Source organism: Betta splendens, chromosome 7 (assembly GCF_900634795.4).
Source record: "Betta splendens chromosome 7, fBetSpl5.4, whole genome shotgun sequence".
In the NCBI taxonomy this organism is placed as follows: Eukaryota; Metazoa; Chordata; class Actinopteri; order Anabantiformes; family Osphronemidae; genus Betta; species Betta splendens.
This window is the reverse complement of record NC_040887.2, coordinates 9646191-9665868: the sequence shown is the minus strand read 5'-3', so window position 1 is coordinate 9665868 and position 19678 is coordinate 9646191. Positions and strand designations below refer to the sequence as shown.

The window sequence follows — 19678 nt, the reverse complement described above, 5'->3', positions numbered from 1 at the left end:
AGATTTAATGCGTCCCAGGAAACGTAGAAGGCAAGCGTTAAAAAATCTGTCATGGACCACTGCTGACTGTGTTCCCATGCATTAAGACACAAGATCTCGGAAGAGAACAGTGGTGGAATTCTAGGGGGAGATAAAAATACCTCAGATCTGAGTAGCTGCAGGAATTATTACACCCTACACCACAGGCGCTGCACTCAGAGTAGGTGCAGGTTAGAATAGGCAGAAGGCTTCAGGGAAAGCACTTCTCCAGGACATTTCAGCCAAGTGGTATTTTAAAAAAACATTTACTTTTACAGAATGTTTTATCACTAAAATACTTTTTGCCAAAGTGCAAGGTTAAGTTATGTGGTCACAACACAAGCTACCGGTGTTTAAAACTGTTGCATTAGATTGCTTTGTGTATTAACTGAAATACGTTTAACCAGGATTTTCAAGGATACTTTTGCACATGGGTCCCCTCCATGTTAAACTGTACATATTCAGTTACGCTTCAATAAAGTGGAGCGCCTGTGGCTACGGCTGCCGAAGCCGTAATACCTCTCCCCACCACTCCACATCTGAGGCTAGTGCTGGACAGGAACCAATAAACACTGAAGAAAGCCATGTTTTAGAAAACGCTCTGAGTGGTAGCAGACCTGACTGTTATGACCGACTGTTGCACAGCGCACATGTTCACAGCCCATGAAAAACTAGTAAACATGAAACTCGGACGCTCCTGGTCATAAAACTTACACCTACAGCAACAGAACGGGAGTCTGCAAGATGTTTCACAGCACATGGGTTTCCGGCTTACCAGTCATTTCTTTCAAGATAAAAAGCAACTTAGCAGCATTTTTCTTAACAGCATTCGAAATGTAATGACCAAAAATAGACATGAATGTTTTGAAGACGATCCACCCACAAGCTTCAGCCTAAATGGGGACTTTCCTGCACGCTGCCTTCTAAGCTTGGTCAAGGAAGTCATTCGCACACAACAATCTAAAGATCAACTCGTATATTAACCCCCCCTTCGAAAAAGCGGGGCTTTACTGGTTTCACTACAACCGAAAGCAGAGAACATCCCTGCAGCCAATAATTGGGTATGGAGAAAGAGAATCAGGTGCAGTGTATAAATGCAAAATGCCCACTTTCTCCATTCTGGTAAATCCCTAATTTTGACTCCCTCTGTCTGAGGGCATGACACCTGCAAAGAATGGGATTATACTCTGGTGGATAACTCAAAGACAAGGATCTGGGAAATCCCAGCAGTTTGAATGTTGTACTGCACTGCTCCAGGTCCAAAACACTAGTTGGATTTTCTTTCTAGGCAAAGCAACTACACTATATAGACAGGTGTTTAAAAATCTAATGTTTCATATGGCTGAAACTTTTAACACGCTTTGGCAGCTGGTGTTTTAATTTTCCTGACTCTGACTTTGGACAACATGTATTAAAAAAAAATCCAGGCAATTTAAAATGCATTTCTGTCAAAAGAGTGCAGGATGAAGATATGGTTATGAATACAAGTCAGGGGAAAAGGCTGTTGGATGAGAGATAAACAGTAGTCCTATGATTTGTCCAATGTCAACAAGTGCCTCTTGAGGTGTTTCTGACTTTCCCAGCATCATTTACACTCGTACAGACCTGAAGTCTAGCAGAATCAAACAATTAAAGTCGCTGGGGTTTCTAATTTTACACCTCATATCAAATTTAACAGCTTAAGGACTGAATATCACACCTTGTTATTGCTTTAAATAGTTTTCTTATCTCTTCACTACATATCCTGTTTAATGTCTGACGGCGGCGGACGGATGGGGTTTTAAAATCAATACTATTCTGTACAGTATTTCCTGCTTTGTCTGCAGAATATTAACTCACCTGAGCCGCCACCATTTCTGTCGACATCATTAAGGGGATTTTTTCTTTTTAACTAGTTTCACAATGACTGAACAGAAGGTCATGGATTGACCTGAATCAAAAACTAATGAAAGAAAAATGTAAAAAACCTTCTGGAACAAACTGATTAATGCAATAAGCCAATTATCTACATTTCAAGCACAGCTAGTGTATTACCTCAGAGCAGCAGCTAATCCCAGATTTCAAAATTAAAAACACATTAGCACAGAAAAACAGGCTTAATTAATATCAGCTTGTAATTAAATATGGCATCATCATTACCCATAATTCAGGATATTTAAGACATTTACACAATAACAGGAGCCTTGACTCCACAAAGTAAAAAAAACACCAATTGAGGCACGTGTCACATTCACTCTCTATATTATACAGCATTTTTCCTATTGTGTCACATGTTGCTGATTAACACATGTGGAGTCCTAAACATGTTATGGTTACGATCAAGACCACGTGTAACTCATTTACCTAGAACCTCAGCCACTACACTAGAGCCAAGCGTGAACAAGGATGCACTCTGTCACTTCAGCCACTTTAATGACAGTCTACATCTAAATGATACAGGAACTGAGGAGGAGGATGGATTTGGCATTGTATCAACATAACAAACGCAGCCTGGAAGTATTTCCCTCTCAACAGTTGACAGATGAATTTCACCTGTCCTCATAATTCTACTACAGGCCCTAATTTGAAGGTGTGCTCACACCTACAAAGACATCTGTTTGCCAGGGGTTTATGCAATGATACAAGAAAGCAGTAGAGCTAACCTGCCTATTCATTGGAAGCAGATGTGAGGGTTATATTTCCTACTATTATCAGGAGGTAATTATAGGGCATGGGCCCCCCGAGTGTTCATGTGAAAATACATGCAGCTCTGGTGATTAATCAGAGGAGGGAACCCCTCAGGTATACAGAAGAGAAACTGCTGTTTGCTCCATGAGTGACTCATTACTGTGCTAATGGAAAAGCAAGCAGAAGCCAGTTTGTGATGTCTCATGAAAGAAGAGCAGAAGCTTCTACATGCAAGGTAACAATGTGTTTATTAGTGCTCTTACAGTACACTACGATTACAAATCACACTACGCTATACATATCAATGACCCTGGTTTTGACCCATATACTATTTAGTCCTCAGCTTAGGTTTCTGCCTACGGGGGTCAGTGGGGAGCATCTATTTTTATGCCTACCTGTGGAAATACACATTAAAGTCTCAATATTAACAATATAAGCTTTAAAAGCAAAAGGAGGATTTAGGATTTGTTACTTTTTGCAAGTCTTAGCAACTGTGTAGATTTTTATGTAGGCTTTATATCCAGACAAGCCCTGGTCTGAAAATGAAGCAGTAACTACACTCCACTGGAACAGAGCATTCAGGGCTCGTCCTACTACTACAACAACATAAACACAAATCGGTAAATACAAGTTTTGGATATGCCAAAAACACAAAGACTGATGTCTGACTGCAGTCTAGTGTTAGTGTTTGTGTTACCCACACTTTGCTCCCAATCCCTGCATGCCCACGAGGTCAGAATAGAGCCACAGCAGGTAGAGCTGCAGAGGGAAGACATGGCCTCTTCCTGGCACAGCTCAAAGAGTTACAGTGCTCCTAAAATCACCCGAGGAGGAACCATTTAATTACCCCTTTTATAGTCATAATTGTCTGACATGGCTGAAGGCGCTGCTTTCATGACAACAAACAGAATGTAATGTCTTCACCATCTGATGACTAGAAAGAAGAAACATCAAAGATTTAAGAAACAAGAGCTGTAATTTAGTTTAATATATCCAATATTCATTTCGTGCACACTTTAAACAGTCGTGCAGTGATTTAAAGTACTTAACAGCAGCTCTTCCTGCGTGTCATCTGTCACGTATCAGGCTATGGCATTGCTCTTAAACTATATTGTGCATATTAAATTAGCATAGGCCGACTCACGATTGCCTGGTTGGGTTAAACAGCGCCATGTCCAAAACATGACATGCTTGAAGTCTGATCAAATAATTAACATTAAGCTTATCTATTTGTATAAATGAGCTTTACAGATGCATTTAGAGGAGTCCTCATTCTGTGGAATTAACAGATGGTTTGGGTGGAGAGAAAATTATACACCGACACTTTCGTCAAAAACCACAGAAATTCCCTGTGCCTTACCAGCTGTGTTACAACTCAGCCCCAGACTTCAGGCCTGCCAGGTATTGGACATCATTGCTTATAGATACTAATTTACTATTAGTCAGCACGGTGGCTCTTTGTATTCACTTGGCAAGAGTCCATATGAGTGAAGATTAAATGCGAATTCTCAGGTCCCAGACAATGACCTGGAACAGCTTCAAGGGAAGTGTGTAAAACACATCAGAGGGCAGAGTGGTGGAGGTTTGCAGCAGCATGGAGGACTGTGAATTCTAACTTAGTCACAAAGTCAACCACCAGCAGCGACCACATTCCACTATTATCAATGGCTTGATTTTCATTCCCATGAGTTCCCACACAGAAGCCTAGTGTATCCCGGCTACACCACCGGCCTGTCTCAATGCCTGTCAGCCTTCACCCACGCTAAACTGTTCCATAGAAACAATGCCACATTACTGTAAGGCAGTGAAATACTTATAGTTTATAGGTGGTTTAATGTAATTTCTAACTGCTTGGTGGATTAAAATCTAGTGAGAAATGTTTGGTAACTAGGATGCAGGGATACATAATATGGTCAATTAACAACAGGTTATGATTATAATATGATTTTTAGAAGGTCATATTATGATCCAAGTTTTGACTATAGATATAGGATTTCCGGTTCAAATCCATTGGTTTCTGGATCTCTGTAGTTTGAGATCAAGTCAAAGTCTTTGTGATTTGCTCATCAGTCGACCTTCTACAAAAAAAAAATGTAGCATGTGAATGTGAATGGAATGTTTTTATCCATTACAGCACATTTTGGCTCATGGCACAGAATACGCATCTTCAAAAGCAGAAAACCTGGCTGGAAAATATTTCCATCCAAGCGGCTTTGCTCAGTTGAAGCACACTGTGATAAATTCAAATGTGACTAGCTGTGAGAGAGGGAGAAGCAAAAAGGAGGGCTTATGCGTTGGCATAATTAGGTCCAGGGGAATTCATTAATCCTTAGTTCCAGCTTGTTACTTGCCAAGTTATAAAAGCCTGTGAAAACTTCTGTGCGGCTTTGCAGCTACGCTGCGTGTCCAGCTGACGAACACACCGTGACTGCTGTGGAAGATATGTTACTGCATGACACACAAGGCTCATGCTGTAATAAATAAACATCATAATGTACAGATATCCAGATGATGTTTTTATTTTCCAAATGTGGACGTTCCCTTAACAGAAACCACAATCATGCGGAAAAAACAACAATTACTGTAATGTTTTCTTTCAGCATGTACGGGGCAGGACACTGCTGCAGGGAAAGCGGGGTCCTGTGTATAATTCCATGTTTCATTTCCTCTACAGGATGGCGACTCAGACGTTTTAGACCAGCACGAGCTACTGCAGCAAAGCAAATCAGACATACAGTACAGAGCGCATCACAGGTACACAACGCCACTGAGGCATTTGTCAGTCAGGTGGCGTCTAACAATAAACAACAACAATAACGGTTCAGCACTCGCTTACAACGGGCAGGGATTTCATACAGTAGATTTAATCAACACAGAGAGTGCAGAAAGAGGAAGGAGGAGGAGGAGGAGAAAACTGCAAAGGAATTCCCCTGAGAACACAAAGTGCTTGCGTCGCAAAGGGGGGTCATGTACTTATAACAAAGAAAAAGATGTTGTGTCTTGTGAGGCGGCAGCTGACAAGATAACACAGACCAGACTGACGCTGCTCTCCTCCCATCCCTCTGTAAGAACCACAGACGTGAAGTGTGTGCAGCAATGTACCTGTTGCTGTAGATTACACACAGTAATCAGAGTAAAAGTAGCCTTTTCACTGGCTAATTAGACTCTTATGTGGTGCAGAAATGGGAAGAGGGTTTAAGAGCAGCTTTTAGGTGCAGTTGCATCTTCTTAAGGTTACAATAACGTGTGGCTAGAGAAATGGCTTCGACTTTCACATGTAGAGGCATGTACTGCAAGGACGTGGAGGAAGCATGCAACTAGTCTGGGCCCAGGGTGTGAGAAATCCTCCGTCTGATAAGAGGCCATCAGGGTCAAACCTGGCTCCCAAAGACAATGGAGAAAAAAAAGGGAATGATAGCATTCCATCAGTAAAGTTATAGTGTCCTGAAAACATCTATTGTCTTCACAACATGCCAAAATACCTCTGGTGAAAAGGGCAGCACCCCCATTAGAGCCACTGTGGAAGTTGGGAGGGACTGAAAAAGACAATGCGCCACATCCCTCGACTAGAAAGTAAAACGTTCAAGTGACTTCCCATCAAATGCCACTGGCAGCGATTCAATAGGGCACAGACAGCTATAGAGCTCCTTTAAAGACAAAGTGCCATATAGTTAGCATTTCAATGACTCTCTAATAAGTGGAAGCCTCTGTGTGACCTGAGGACAGCCTGTGAAAATCAATTATGTTTTGTTCTTTCTACAAAGGTGTCGACACAGGTTTGATTTAAAGTAATGCTCCACTTCTAGTACGAAAGAAGGAGCAGTAAATTCTTCAAGTATCATGGACAGAGAACCTGTTAGTTTGAGAACAGGGTTTTATTATAGAAAGTAGGTTTTGTAGACCTGGAAATAGTGATAGTAAATCTGATTACATCAAATAATGATCCATTCAAAATTGTAATTTTAATCTCATCTTCTAGGAGATGCAAGAAAAAGTGGACGGGGGACAGAATGAGACCCAACTGGCACAAGCTTCAGCCTCTTGCCAGAGGGAGAAGAATGAGGCAGGAGAGGGCAGATATAGACGTGTGAGGAGCTGTGGACGGAAAGTGTGGGACACCAGTTGCAACAGGCCACGCTCGGGAGCATGTGCGCTCATGTCAGCACATGCACGACGGTGCCGCTGTACCAGTTGAGGTGCAGCTGTGTTTAGATTGGGCTCTTCTGTCTGACACGGACGCGACATTGGGCATGAAAGCGCAATGAGAAAGAGTGTGTGTGTGTGTGAGGGTGCGTCTCAAAGTCAAAACCCCTAAACATATTTTTTCCGTCTTTAGGGCTTTGATGCTTCTCTTTGAGCCATTCCTAATTTCCCCCAGAGCACATTCAGCACATAGAGCCTGAGCTCGTTTGAACCAATAACATAAATGTATCGGGGAAAAAAAAGCAGCTTTCAACGCAGTAAAGCCTAAAATCTGCAGCATCGTTAGCAGCTCTAACACTTTCCTTTAGCTCAGACACAGGAGGACGGGGCTCTTCTACCCGAACTGACCGACCGGCTCTACCAGAATCAATAAATTGCTGATCTCCCTGCTTTGATGGCTGCAAAAAAAAAACGAATTTGCAAGTCAGCATCTGTATCCAATGAATTTCTTTTATTTAAGTCCAATAATGCTGGACAAATGTTGGTCCTATTTACCACATTAGAGCTTTTCCTCAATGATATGTCTCACAAAAAGCTGTCGAGATGTGGAATACGTAGCTTTGTATAATAAACTGTAAAACAGATGCACTAGATGTTTGGCTGGACGCACAAAATAATGATGATGAGGGAGACTGGGAAAGTGAAGTGACAGGCACTGGCTGTGAATAACTCACGAGGGAACCCTCCTAAGCCGAGGCAGAGGGTCAGGTTCAGAGACCTGAACCCTATATTGGCTAAAGTCCCACCTCAACACAAGATCAGCAAACGCCTGGACTCCATATGTGCTAGTGCGCTTGGCCCGTCTCCTGGGGCTATAACTCAACAATGAAGTGTTTACTGAACACCTCTTTGAGCCGCCCCGTGAATGGGTCTAAAGGAGGAAGACCTTCCCCACTGTGCAAACCGTGGAGTGGAGTTGTGTTTGCGCCGCTGCTCTTTGAAACCCGCAGGGTCCTTGTGAATGGGAATAAAACACCAGTTAGCCATGTCTGCAAAGACAAGGCGCCACACGGGGGAACGCCAGCAGTGGCACCCAGCTGATTCATTACCCAACACAGACTTAATAGATCCAATGATCGAGCCATCAATGCAAAGGTTTAACATGGAGGTAATAGATATTCACACACCCTGCACCTGACAAACTACTAGTCTATACTAGTGCCTACACAAAAATCAGTATTTCTCACACTGCAGCCAAACCTGTAAAAGTACTTGACTTGGGTAATTTCTCACACTACTGGTGGTTCACAGCAGGCACCAGGGGCCTTTTGTGATGGAAAGCTCCTATCCACGGAGCGATTTTATTGACTTGGATTGTTTGAGTTAATGCGCATGAGACCCGCACACCAGCGGGGAGAAAGCCGAGGCCTGTAGTACCACCGCCACATGTGCTAAATTGAATCAAGACGCCCCCGCTGCAGCGCGCAGTCGTGATGCAAGAAACGCATGCTTGTGGTTTCAGATAATTAAATTACGTCAGGGAGAAATGTGGTGAAAGTGTAGAGGCCATCTCCAATTACCATCTAGAGTTGACAATGGATGATAATAGTGGCTCCAGTGACTTTTGTGGATCAAACATATCGAAGAACATGTTTTGCCTTTGAAGACATAACTAATGGTATGTGTTTCGTACCCTCCCATTTCTGATTGTCTTGTAAAGATGGCACTATTCAACAGAATGCTACTGCTGGATGGTAGATATACCTTAAAGACCTCACAGTAGGACCTCCATAGCTTTTGAAATGTCAAGCACATCACCAGTAGTGAAAGATTTATATCTGCTGGCCACCAGAACAACACTCCATCATTCAAAAAGGCTTTGCTTCTGATCAGATCAACCGAGAGCGGTCTCACAGATACCTCAGCCATGACAGCTCTGTTTATTGAAGGGCATACTGTAACAGTCAGAGACCAGACGGGATTTCTAAAAGGGTGTAGATGGAGGGGGGGGGTCTATTCTCAGCAGTGAAGCAATCCTCTATATGAATCATATACAACAAGCTATTTGAATGGGTGTATTTTTTTAATTTAATTGCAAATAAACTTTAGTTGAATTCCCTTAATATAATACAGGTGAATACTGAATGAATGAATGACTCAATCAATCAATCAAAAAAATATTTGGCACTCTCCCAATAGAAGTAGCTTTTGTGTGACAAACTGATGCTGCTTTACTAAACCTCTTAAATGTAACTTATTCTGGGAGAGAAGCGACCAATAAAGTCAAACGGCAAATGTAGTGGAAGTCGATCCACGAGTGGGAATAAAGGCACATTTGCATATATTAGGTGATTTATCAACCAACAGACTGTGGCCTGAGTCCGTCCGTGTGGTGGGAAGAGCCTCGGACTCCGGGGAAACTATGAATAGCTTGTTTCTGTGGACCAACTTAGCCTCCTCCACTCGACGGGAGCTTCTAGTTTTCAAAAGTGTCTTTACTGAACGTGTCGATATGACTGTGTGTCCCGGAATCCGCCCCGCTGCCCACCTGCACCAGCGGGCATCACTATTTACTGAACATAAATAGCAACATCCACGCGACCCCGTTTGCCTTTAACAGGACATAAAAGGAGCTCCGACGCGTCCATTAGTTGCATTTCGGGGTTTTTGGTGGAGTGAATAAAATGTTAATAAAAGTTTAAGCTCACTTACGGTCAGCAGCTGGCACGCGAGGATCAGCGTCAGGGTAAGTCCACGGACCGACGCCGCCGCGGTGCCCATTTTCCACCGAGCCAGCACGGGCTGCGACTGTGGGGGAGAAGACGGAGCCGACGTCCCTCGCTCGCCTCGTCCCGGCCGCTAGGCTGCTGCTGGGTCGCACGCGCCCCTCTCGCGCTTTCCCTCCGCGGGAAGAAAGTCGGCCTCTCCTCTGCGCCCACGCACCCGGCGGGACTTCATCAACAGGTAAAAAGAGCGAGTGGGCTCATTCGCGCTTTTTTTAAAGTGACGCGGACGAAATGAGAAAAAAGAGAGAGAGAGAGAGAGAGAGAGAGGGGGAAAAAAAAGTCGAGTCAGAGTTGAGCTTCCGAGCTTCCACGCGCGTGCTGCTGCGTCTTCTGCTCCAAACTTGTGACTTTGTGAGCTGAGCGCGGTCCAGCACGGTGCGCGAGCTGCCGTAAAGTAGAGCGGAGCGGAATCCAGACAGAGAGAGAAGTGATCCGAGCGCCACCTAGTCCGGGCTGCACGCTCCTCCTGTGTGGGCTCCGGAGCACGCGCCGCTGTTGCGCTTGAACCCCGTTAGTGCGTTTGTTTACTCGGCCAGTAAACGCACCGCAGACGGTCATGAAAGAAAGAATATTACAGCAATACAGATTTAAACCATGTTCCGAGATGAAATCACCTGGAGGAACTTATTGGTTCGAATGACGTCATCTGGAGGAGTTTCAGGTGAGCAAATGTTAATGACATCAGCTGAAGTTCTTATATTTCACCTAGAAACGAGAAGAAGGAGATGCTTAAAATGTACATGTTCGCCAAAGCATTAACCCCCAGGAAGCAAAGGGAACGTCTGTGAAGCTGAACTGTGATGGTGGAGGTGGTGCCGGCTAGTTTAAAGACATAATCATGCTTGAATTACCCCACATACCTCGGGGGCAAAGGTCACGGGATCCATGCAACATATCCTAAAAAGACAAGCTAGAAGCTATAAAGTGAGCCCAAACCACGTCGCTATGACAACCCTACTGTCAGCTGAGATAGGCTTCAGCTTGCCCGTGACCCGTGTGGAATAAACAGCTGACGAGTGAGACTCTTGAGATGTCTGCAGGTGTGTGAGTGAATGATGGTCTGTCTCTGCATACCCCTGACCCCTACGAGGCTAAAGCAGCTCAGTAAATTGTGTTTATTCTGCCTCAAACAAATCTTTTTTAAAGTAAAAAAACAGTTAAAAAAAGTCATCCAAGGGGATTTGTCATTTTCCTTAAAGCATCAACCGTGCTCTACACCCACAGAGCAATTTTCAGGCCCTCAGGTCATGCATTTCCGAGCACTTAGGATCTCCTAAAATAGATCTAGTGAGCCCCCTACTGGACACACAGAAGACCTGCATCCATGTCTGAAAGACAGTGGACACAATGGACCGATTGAAGCATCAAGTATAAACAGAGCTCTGCGAGAATTGAGCGTCCCGTGTTGCTGTCGCATCAGAGACGTGCTGCAGTAAATATAGGCCACGCGTAGACCAACGCGGTGAGCAGCCTGCCCAGACAGAGTCTGTGTCCAAGCGTGTGACCGGTGTAAAGATTGTGTACTGCACAGAGACTGAGACAGAGACTGAAGAGGACAGCTGTTACCAATTAAAAGCCGAACCACGAATAGCAGCAGAGATGAGCTGCTCTCATTTACGCCCCAAAATAAACCAAAAGGAGACTCGCATAATAGGATCATAGGGCGGTTGGTATGTTATTAATGCAACAGTTGTGAGATTCAGTGCTTTAAATTGGATTAAAGGTATACTTTAAAAATGGTTTCATGTCTTCAATATACATACTACTGGAAGAACTAATATTAATATTTATGAATATATAAATGAGAAAAAGGCCTTTATTTGCTAAATTAACCCTAGATATTCTGTATGTTTCTTAAGGAGTCCCAGATTGGAGAAAGTGTAGCAGGATGTTACCAAAGAACAGCTGTATGAGCAGCCAATTAGCCTGAAAATGTGATATCCTTTTCTTTTAAGAGGGCGTCAGCAGCCTTGGGGCCTGGCACTCGTCATGTTGCAGTGGGAAAGGACATACAACAGCGATACCCAACACTTTAGATGTGGATGTGTGAATCTTCTCTCCAGTTTCTCATGTTGCTGGTGACAAATACACCGCTGACACAAGCCTCTGATGTTTGACAAACACCACTTGAAAAGGCAAATTGCACAATTCATAGATGCCATAAATCCATGCTTATGCATGACGAGTGACATTGAATTGTGAGAACCCCAGGGAGCCATGTAACCATCCAAGAGTTTGGACCCCCAAGAGAGAACTTTATTAAAAGTACAATCAATAATTAATAAATTAATAGCATCAAATTGTTTTTGTATTCCAGATGTCAGTTTACTTTAAATGTTCTGGCTCCGTTCGTGGAGGTTGTGTAATGAATGCTCATTCAGCAGGTGTGGCCACGCTAATGTAATGGTGTGATTGCACAGGTAGCAAACACAACAGCTGACACTCTGCATTCTCTCCATCTGTTGTGCTTGTGCCTCAGCCCACATCCTAATGGAGCTGTCAATCAAACCTAAGTAGGAACAGCTTTCCAGAACAACTGTTTTAGGGGAAGAAGTTCACTTTTGCAAGTTAATGAACTTTAGGTAGCCTACTTTGAAAATGAATCCGCTACAACATTTAGTAAAAGTCAACCTGAGTCTGTTTATACAGTATTAGATAGGAACAAGAGATTAAATAGATATATGTCTTCCGGCTTTTTGTTACTTTATAAATAAAACACATGTATTCCAAAAATAAAACTACCACATATAGAAAAAAACAACAAATTATTCTCACTAGCATCAAATCATCCACACAGTAATTAAATTATTCTGCTTTCTTTCATTCAAAAAAAAAAACAAACCAACTGATTTATAATCTCAGGGTTGCATACATTATAAAATAATTTGTGGTTAATTCATTTACTCAGTTTGAACAAGGATAAAAAGGATTAGTATGCATTTCTCAGGATTAAGATGTAAACAAAACCACCAAATCCATAGGAACTTTGTTTAAAAATGTATTCCATGATATGCTGAATATCTTAAATTCATTTACGTATCAACACTGCAAAGGCCAAATGTCACAACAGTGTCAAAAACTGCATTATGGCTATATAGGACATGTATTGTCTTTAAATCAAATGTTTAGTTTTAACATATTAAATTATCAATAAATCTGTTGCTGTCTTAGAATTGAAAGTTTTTATTGTTTTGTTGACCATTCAGTAATATTTCATTTTTGGGAGGACGCAGAGCATTTCAAAAAGGAGGTTTGCACCGGTCAGTGCCGTGTTCCCTGTTAGAGAAAGAGAAGCAGAAACATATAAGGTGTTAAAAGCAACATGACACACTGTATAGAGTGTTCCATGCTGCAAACATGTTGATTACCTGTAGTGTCGTAAGGTGGAGACACCTCCACCAAATCACATCCAACCAAATTCAGACCACGACAGCCACGGATGATCTCAACTCCCTATTGTATATCAAAAATAGTGTAAATATTTACCCCACAGTGTCCAACATAACTTATAGCAGAATAATCATAGAGGTTCATGAAGCTTCTTACTGACCTGTATAGGAGTCAACCCCGCTATCTCTGGTGTGCCTGTTCCAGGAGCGAAGCCCGGATCAAGGGCGTCAATGTCAAAACTGAGGTAAACTGGCCCAGGTCCCATCTGAGCCCTGACCTCAGACATCAAAGGTGCAAGGGATTTGAACCAGCACTCTTCCACCTGGACCACACGAAAACCCTGAACAAAAGGAAATTTGTCTTATGTTAAAACATTATTAATCTGCAAAATTATTATTGACCAAATATAATGACCACCCTGGATTTAACACAGTATTAGGTACCTCACAGAATGTTTTGTTTTTTTGGCAAATTTTTGACTTTGGATCTGGACATCTGTCTTAAATTATCTGCTGCATTACTACAACAATAACACCTACAGTATTTTATCAAGTACCTGGGCCCGGCTCCATTCATATGAATCTGCAGAGTAACCTGAACCACGCAGGCCAATCTGGACCACTCTCTTACAGTCCAACAGTCCTTCCTCCACACATCGTCTGAACGGCGTCCCATGTCCAATCTTCTCCCCCAAGACCACATCACTGGTATCAGCATGAGCGTCAACGTGGACCAAACCCACTGGGCCGTGCCTGACCAAACATTCCAGAACAGACTGATTTGAAGTGGGCAGCTATAAATTCCAAAGCAATATACTAGACAATCGTGTAAAAAGGCCAGTTTGGCAAACATGGGAGCTTGACAAGAACAATTGTTTCAATAAGAATAATAATTATGACAGTATTCAATAGACTTCAGGTACAGTTCTGTACATGAGTTTACCTCTCAGCAACAGCTTGAAGGATTGGATATGCAATTGTGTGATCACCACCTGCAGATAACAAAAGCTCCTTAAAATCCGACCTTCGACCAGTCAATACAGTAATAACTGTAAAGATGTAGCTTGGCTCACATTTACTCCTTTTCTGTAAATCATTAACCGAGCTGGACATGTTTGTCCGAACCAAACAATCCTCCTTATCACCCCGGTGTCCAGCTGAACCCACCCATTGTCAGAGGGATGCAGCCGGTTGCCAGGATCTTCCTGTAGGCCTCTCTGATGCGTTTGCAGGTGTCTTTCAGGTCGTAAACGTTCACGTTGACGTCCCCGATATCGGCCACCATGAGAGACTCATAAGGCGCCGCCCTGGTGCCGCTGTTGTAGGCCCTCAGCATGGCAGACTCCACCCTGATCTGACGGGGACCAAACCTGGGGTTGCACAAGAATAAATGTATTCGATAATACTGCAGTGATTTAGATGTAAAAAGACAATATGCAACTATGCAAAAGGCGAGCAGTGACCCAGTACCCAACATATATGCACTGTGCTCAGCCTGCAGCACATGACCACGACCCTGTGACTACAGAGCTACAGCAGCAGATCCAGATGTTGCAGCAGCAGGGGAAAACAACCACCTGGCTCCGGGTCGGTTCGAGGTCCCGGTGTCAATGGGGACGCCGACGAACGCGGCGTCCAGCCCGTCCGCGGCGTCCCGGTACGGTAACTTGGCCATGGTGGGGATCCCCGACACGCGCGCCACGAACTCGGCGCTGGGCGGAACGTTGTAGCGCGTCCCCGAGCACCTTCTGCTGGGGATCCCGCGCGGACACGGAGCCGGAGTCTGCCGCGGCTCCAGCGGGAGGAGGTGCGACGGAGCTCCACGCGAAGCGACCGCGCGAGTTGCAGTCAGGCTTCTGAGAAATGACATGTTTGCTTGTTCTTCAGTGCAATGAAGAGTCAACGTGAGGGCGATTTCCAAACTTGTACCGCTACTTTACATGCGTCTTTGTAAGCTCGTAATATTCTAAATCTGACAAAAATCACGTCAGGGACAGAGTGTAAGATTTAAGTGGTCCGACTTCACTGCGTGTAATGCACCGCGTCAGGCATTCAGTAAAGGTTTTACAGTAATTCTCATTAAATGTTATAAATTACTACGTTCCTAGTCGGCTGCTTTTCAAAGTTACGACACGGTGGTGACCATGAATGCATCATGGGTTGACAGGGTACTGGAGCAGGGGGGCGGGGCTGTGGTGCTTTGGGTGAGAGCCCACAAACTGAAGAGTTGCGACAGTGGGGCTAATTTTAAATTATTTATTATTATATATTATTAAATATCAAAAACACATTTAATATAAGTTTTTATTTACCTTAAACCTGTACCATCTTTATAAAATGGTTTCATTATATACAATATATTGTATTACACATATTACACACGGGCCTGTTATATGATTTAGGACAATTTGGTCAGGCATTAGACTTCAAGTCCAAATAGAAATTTATGAGATTTGAGTGTTCTGTGCAGTGTCCCATCAGAGATATAATAAATAATAGCCGCACAGGCAAACAGCAGCTCAACACTAACATTGTCATTCATTTGCTTTAATTGTCACTACTCTGAACTGAAAACATGAAATACTGGTTGGACAAAATAAGACAAGAACAATTGTTTCAAGTATTTAATAAGAATAATAATTATGACAGTATTTAATAACTTTCAGGTACTGATTCAGTTCACAAACCTACCTCTTTGGATATGTAATTGTGTGATCACCACCTGCAGACACCAAAATCTGATTGAAATCTGACTTTTGACCAGATAACGGGTAATATTCCTCTTTATCGCCCCGGTGTCCGAACCCACCCATTGTCAGAGGGATGCAGCCAGTCGGAGGCACAGAGTCGGAGACTGCTGCGGCTCCAAAGGGAGGAAGTGCCACGAAGCGCTAAACGACCGCGCGAGTTACATTCAGGTTTCTGAGAAATGGCGTTTGTGGAGACGATCCATCCCACCTGACAGGTGTGTGATGATGCTGATTAGACAGCATGATTGTTGCACAGGCGTGTCTTAGAGTGTCCACAATGAAAGGCCACTCTGAAATGTGCAGTTGTACCACACAGCACAATGCCACAATGCTACGGATGTCGCATGTTGAGGGAGCGTGCATTTGGCCGGCTGACAGCAGGAATGTCCACCCGAGCTGCTGCTCCTGCATTGAATCTTCATTTCTCTACCTTAAGCCTTAAGTCCCCAAAGGTGTTTCAGAGAATTTGGCCGTACATTCAACCAGCCTCACAACCACAGACCACGTGTAACCTCACCAGCCCAAGACCTCCACATCCAGTGTTCACCTCCAAACTGGTCTGAGACCAGCCACTCGCACAGCTGCGGAAACAATGGGTTTGCATAGCCAAAGAATTTCTGCACAAACCGTCAGAACCCGTCTCAGGGAGCTCATCTGCATGCTCGTCGTCCTCATCGGGGGCTTGACCTGACTCCAGTTCGTCATTGTAACCGCCTTGAGTGGGCAAATGCTGACATGTGATGTCGTCTGGCTCATGGTGGCGGTGTGGGAATGGGTATGAGATCCTGAGGCCCATTGTTTTGCCAAAAATCCAACATCCCATCATGTTGCAGCGTGACATTGCACGACCACATGTTGCAAGGATCTGTACATCCCATTATCTGTACATAACTCTTGGAAGCTGAAAACTAGAAAATGTTTCAGCTCGTTGCGTTCATCTCATTAAAAATGGGAGTGTTGCATTTATATTTTTGATCAGTGTAATTTATTATACAAATGCTTTATTAATGACAAAAACATGATTTCGGTTATGTGCTATATGACCATTCAGCCAGGCTTTGGGCTTCGCACGTCCACATTACGTCGTTGCAGTGGGTGTTGAAAATGCGTGCACTTCGCCCGTTCTCCTCCAGAGGCAGAGTGCGGCGCATCGTCAGACCAGCTTCACACAGCGCACATCTCAGACGCGAACCCTCCTCAGACTTGTCTTATTACATTGCATAATATCGACGAGCCATCATGGTAAGTGCACGAACGTTTTATTTTTTTGCAGATTTGCTGTTTCAAACGTTTAACCCACGTAATTAAAGGGAATGGGGAGAAACTAGGTCATCCTCATGCCTCTCTACTGTTACCCATTGTCTTCTTGCATTTTTTACCATATAAATGAAGGAGCGTGGCTACAAAGGGATTAACTGTCGATATTTCTTCAGAGAGACAATTATTTGGATAATGATATGAATGCGTTTTCAGGTAACGATGGATTCTCACATTCCCGCACGACTAATGTCTAATCCAATTCCCACCGTAAATCAGCTTACACCTTGTTGTTTCAACACCTCACTCCAGTTACCAAATTCCAGTTAAAATGATTTTTTCATTCATTTTGACCATTAATATTACGTTCATCCAGTGCACCTTGTCATCTGGATGATCATGAGCATTTTATTGTGAAATTTCAAATTCCTCCTACGGCATTTCATAAATGTAAACCCCATGATGTCACGACTTACAAAATTGAAAAAGAACCTAAATATCATGAGGCATAAAATGGATGAAAAGCGGTGCATGTGGCCCTTTTAAAGAGACAGCACTGCAACGTGCCTGACCTAGATAATCCCTCTGCCTACAGTAATCCTGCAGTTTAATGTCGCAGCACAAAATGCCTGTGCTCCAGTAAAAGAAATGCTGAACTGGGCCTCAATGCGACACAGTATCAAGAAATTGTGCCAGCAAAATACCTATTGTATTAAATTTCAGTTTTTCATTTTATTAAAGACGATTTTGGATTCTGGTTCTTAAATCAGAAGTGCAGCCTGAGACCCACCCTCCTTCTCTCCTCTGCAGCGTGAGTGTATCTCCATCCACGTTGGTCAGGCCGGCGTCCAGATTGGCAACGCCTGCTGGGAGCTTTACTGCTTGGAACATGGGATCCAGCCCGATGGACAGATGCCCAGCGATAAGGCCATCGGTGGCGGGGACGATTCCTTCAACACCTTCTTCAGTGAGACCGGAGCTGGAAAGCACGTCCCCAGAGCCGTCTTTGTGGACCTGGAGCCCACTGTCATTGGTAAACCCACGCAATCTACCTCTCACAGCTTGCTCCTGTTTTATTTGGGGGGGAACCCATCATTCCTGATTCAACCTCTCTCTGCAGATGAGGTGCGCACTGGGACCTACCGCCAGCTGTTCCACCCCGAGCAGCTGATCACCGGTAAGGAGGACGCTGCCAACAACTACGCCCGTGGTCACTACACTATTGGCAAAGAGATCATCGACCTGGTGCTGGACAGGATCCGCAAACTGGTGGGTCAAAGCAAACCAGTTAGTCCCAGAATGATAATGAGCCCACTGAATCTTACAGCCTCCTCTTCTTTCCCCAGGCTGACCAGTGCACTGGGCTTCAGGGTTTCCTGGTGTTCCACAGCTTCGGAGGTGGCACCGGCTCCGGTTTCACCTCCCTGCTGATGGAGCGCCTGTCTGTCGATTATGGCAAGAAGTCCAAGCTGGAGTTCTCCATCTACCCAGCTCCACAGGTGTCCACTGCTGTGGTGGAGCCCTACAACTCCATCCTGACCACCCACACCACCCTGGAGCACTCCGACTGTGCCTTCATGGTGGATAACGAGGCCATCTACGACATCTGCCGTAGGAACCTCGACATCGAGCGTCCCACCTACACCAACCTGAACAGGTTGATCAGTCAGATCGTGTCCTCCATCACTGCTTCCCTCCGTTTTGACGGTGCCCTCAATGTTGATCTGACTGAGTTCCAGACCAACTTGGTGCCATATCCCCGTATCCACTTCCCTCTGGCCACCTACGCCCCAGTCATCTCTGCTGAGAAAGCTTATCATGAGCAGCTGTCCGTGGCTGAGATCACCAACGCCTGCTTTGAGCCCGCCAATCAGATGGTGAAGTGTGACCCCCGTCACGGTAAATACATGGCCTGCTGCCTTCTGTACCGTGGCGACGTGGTGCCCAAAGATGTGAACGCTGCCATTGCCACCATCAAAACCAAGCGCTCCATCCAGTTTGTGGACTGGTGCCCCACTGGCTTCAAGGTGGGCATCAACTATCAGCCCCCCACCGTAGTTCCCGGTGGAGATCTGGCCAAGGTCCAGAGGGCTGTGTGCATGCTGAGCAACACCACTGCCATTGCAGAGGCCTGGGCTCGGCTTGACCACAAGTTCGACCTCATGTATGCTAAGCGAGCATTTGTCCACTGGTACGTGGGTGAGGGCATGGAGGAGGGAGAGTTCTCTGAGGCCAGAGAGGACATGGCAGCTCTGGAGAAGGATTACGAGGAGGTGGGGGTCGACTCCATTGAGGGTGAGGGGGAGGAGGAAGGAGAAGAGTATTAGAACAAGGAGCTGAACACAGTTGTCTCCCTAAGTACACTTCACAACTAAAATGTCTAATTAATTACTAGTCTCAGTTAAAAACACAAAAATGACAGATTGGTTTGTTTTGAATAAACGTCCTGTAATGTGAAGCTGTTTGTGTGTCATTTATCAAAACCCTTCTTTTGTACAACCTGGAAACACTTCATCTTATATTATGTCTGAGGAAAAATTGTACTTAGCTGCAACTCACTGTAGGAAGCTCTGGCTTACTTCAGAGTTAACTAACAAATCATATATTGTCTTTCATTAAATTAATTTTTGTTAGTTTTGTCTTGAATATTTCTAAAATTAATATACAC

General features: G+C 44.2%; 3 protein-coding genes across 14 annotated transcripts in view; 1 reads left to right on the top strand and 2 right to left on the bottom strand.

Annotated features, from left to right (window-relative positions):
* The window catches only part of hspg2 (heparan sulfate proteoglycan 2), a 60304-nt gene extending 50358 nt beyond the window's left edge, over positions 1 to 9946 (bottom strand). For 8 of the 12 annotated variants that reach the window (XM_029157273.3, XM_029157271.3, XM_055510042.1 and 5 more), the window contains exon 1: positions 9541 to 9945. In XM_029157273.3, coding sequence (XP_029013106.1) covers positions 9541 to 9609 — 69 coding nt within the window. In that variant the 5' untranslated portion in view covers positions 9610 to 9945. Of the gene's footprint in view, positions 1 to 9540 lie in introns of all 12 variants that reach the window. The other 4 variants (XM_029157270.3, XM_029157275.3, XM_029157279.3 and 1 more) reach the window with 2 other exon arrangements.
* Positions 9947 to 12781: 2835 nt separating this feature from the next.
* Positions 12782 to 14951, bottom strand: agmat (agmatine ureohydrolase (agmatinase)). Its single transcript, XM_029157307.3, has 7 exons — positions 14581 to 14951; positions 14171 to 14373; positions 13947 to 13995; positions 13561 to 13756; positions 13165 to 13344; positions 12983 to 13067; positions 12782 to 12890 (listed from the first exon to the last, which is right to left on the bottom strand). Exons 1-7 carry the CDS (start codon positions 14871 to 14873, stop codon positions 12817 to 12819), a joined length of 1080 nt encoding a protein of 359 aa, XP_029013140.1. The 5' UTR covers positions 14874 to 14951; the 3' UTR covers positions 12782 to 12816.
* Positions 14952 to 16838: 1887 nt separating this feature from the next.
* LOC114859275 (tubulin alpha-1B chain) lies at positions 16839 to 19468 on the top strand. The gene is made up of 4 exons (XM_029157306.2): positions 16839 to 16995; positions 17821 to 18043; positions 18131 to 18279; positions 18357 to 19468. Exons 1-4 carry the CDS (start codon positions 16993 to 16995, stop codon positions 19335 to 19337), a joined length of 1356 nt encoding a protein of 451 aa, XP_029013139.1. The 5' UTR covers positions 16839 to 16992; the 3' UTR covers positions 19338 to 19468.
* The last annotated feature ends 210 nt before the right edge of the window (positions 19469 to 19678 follow it).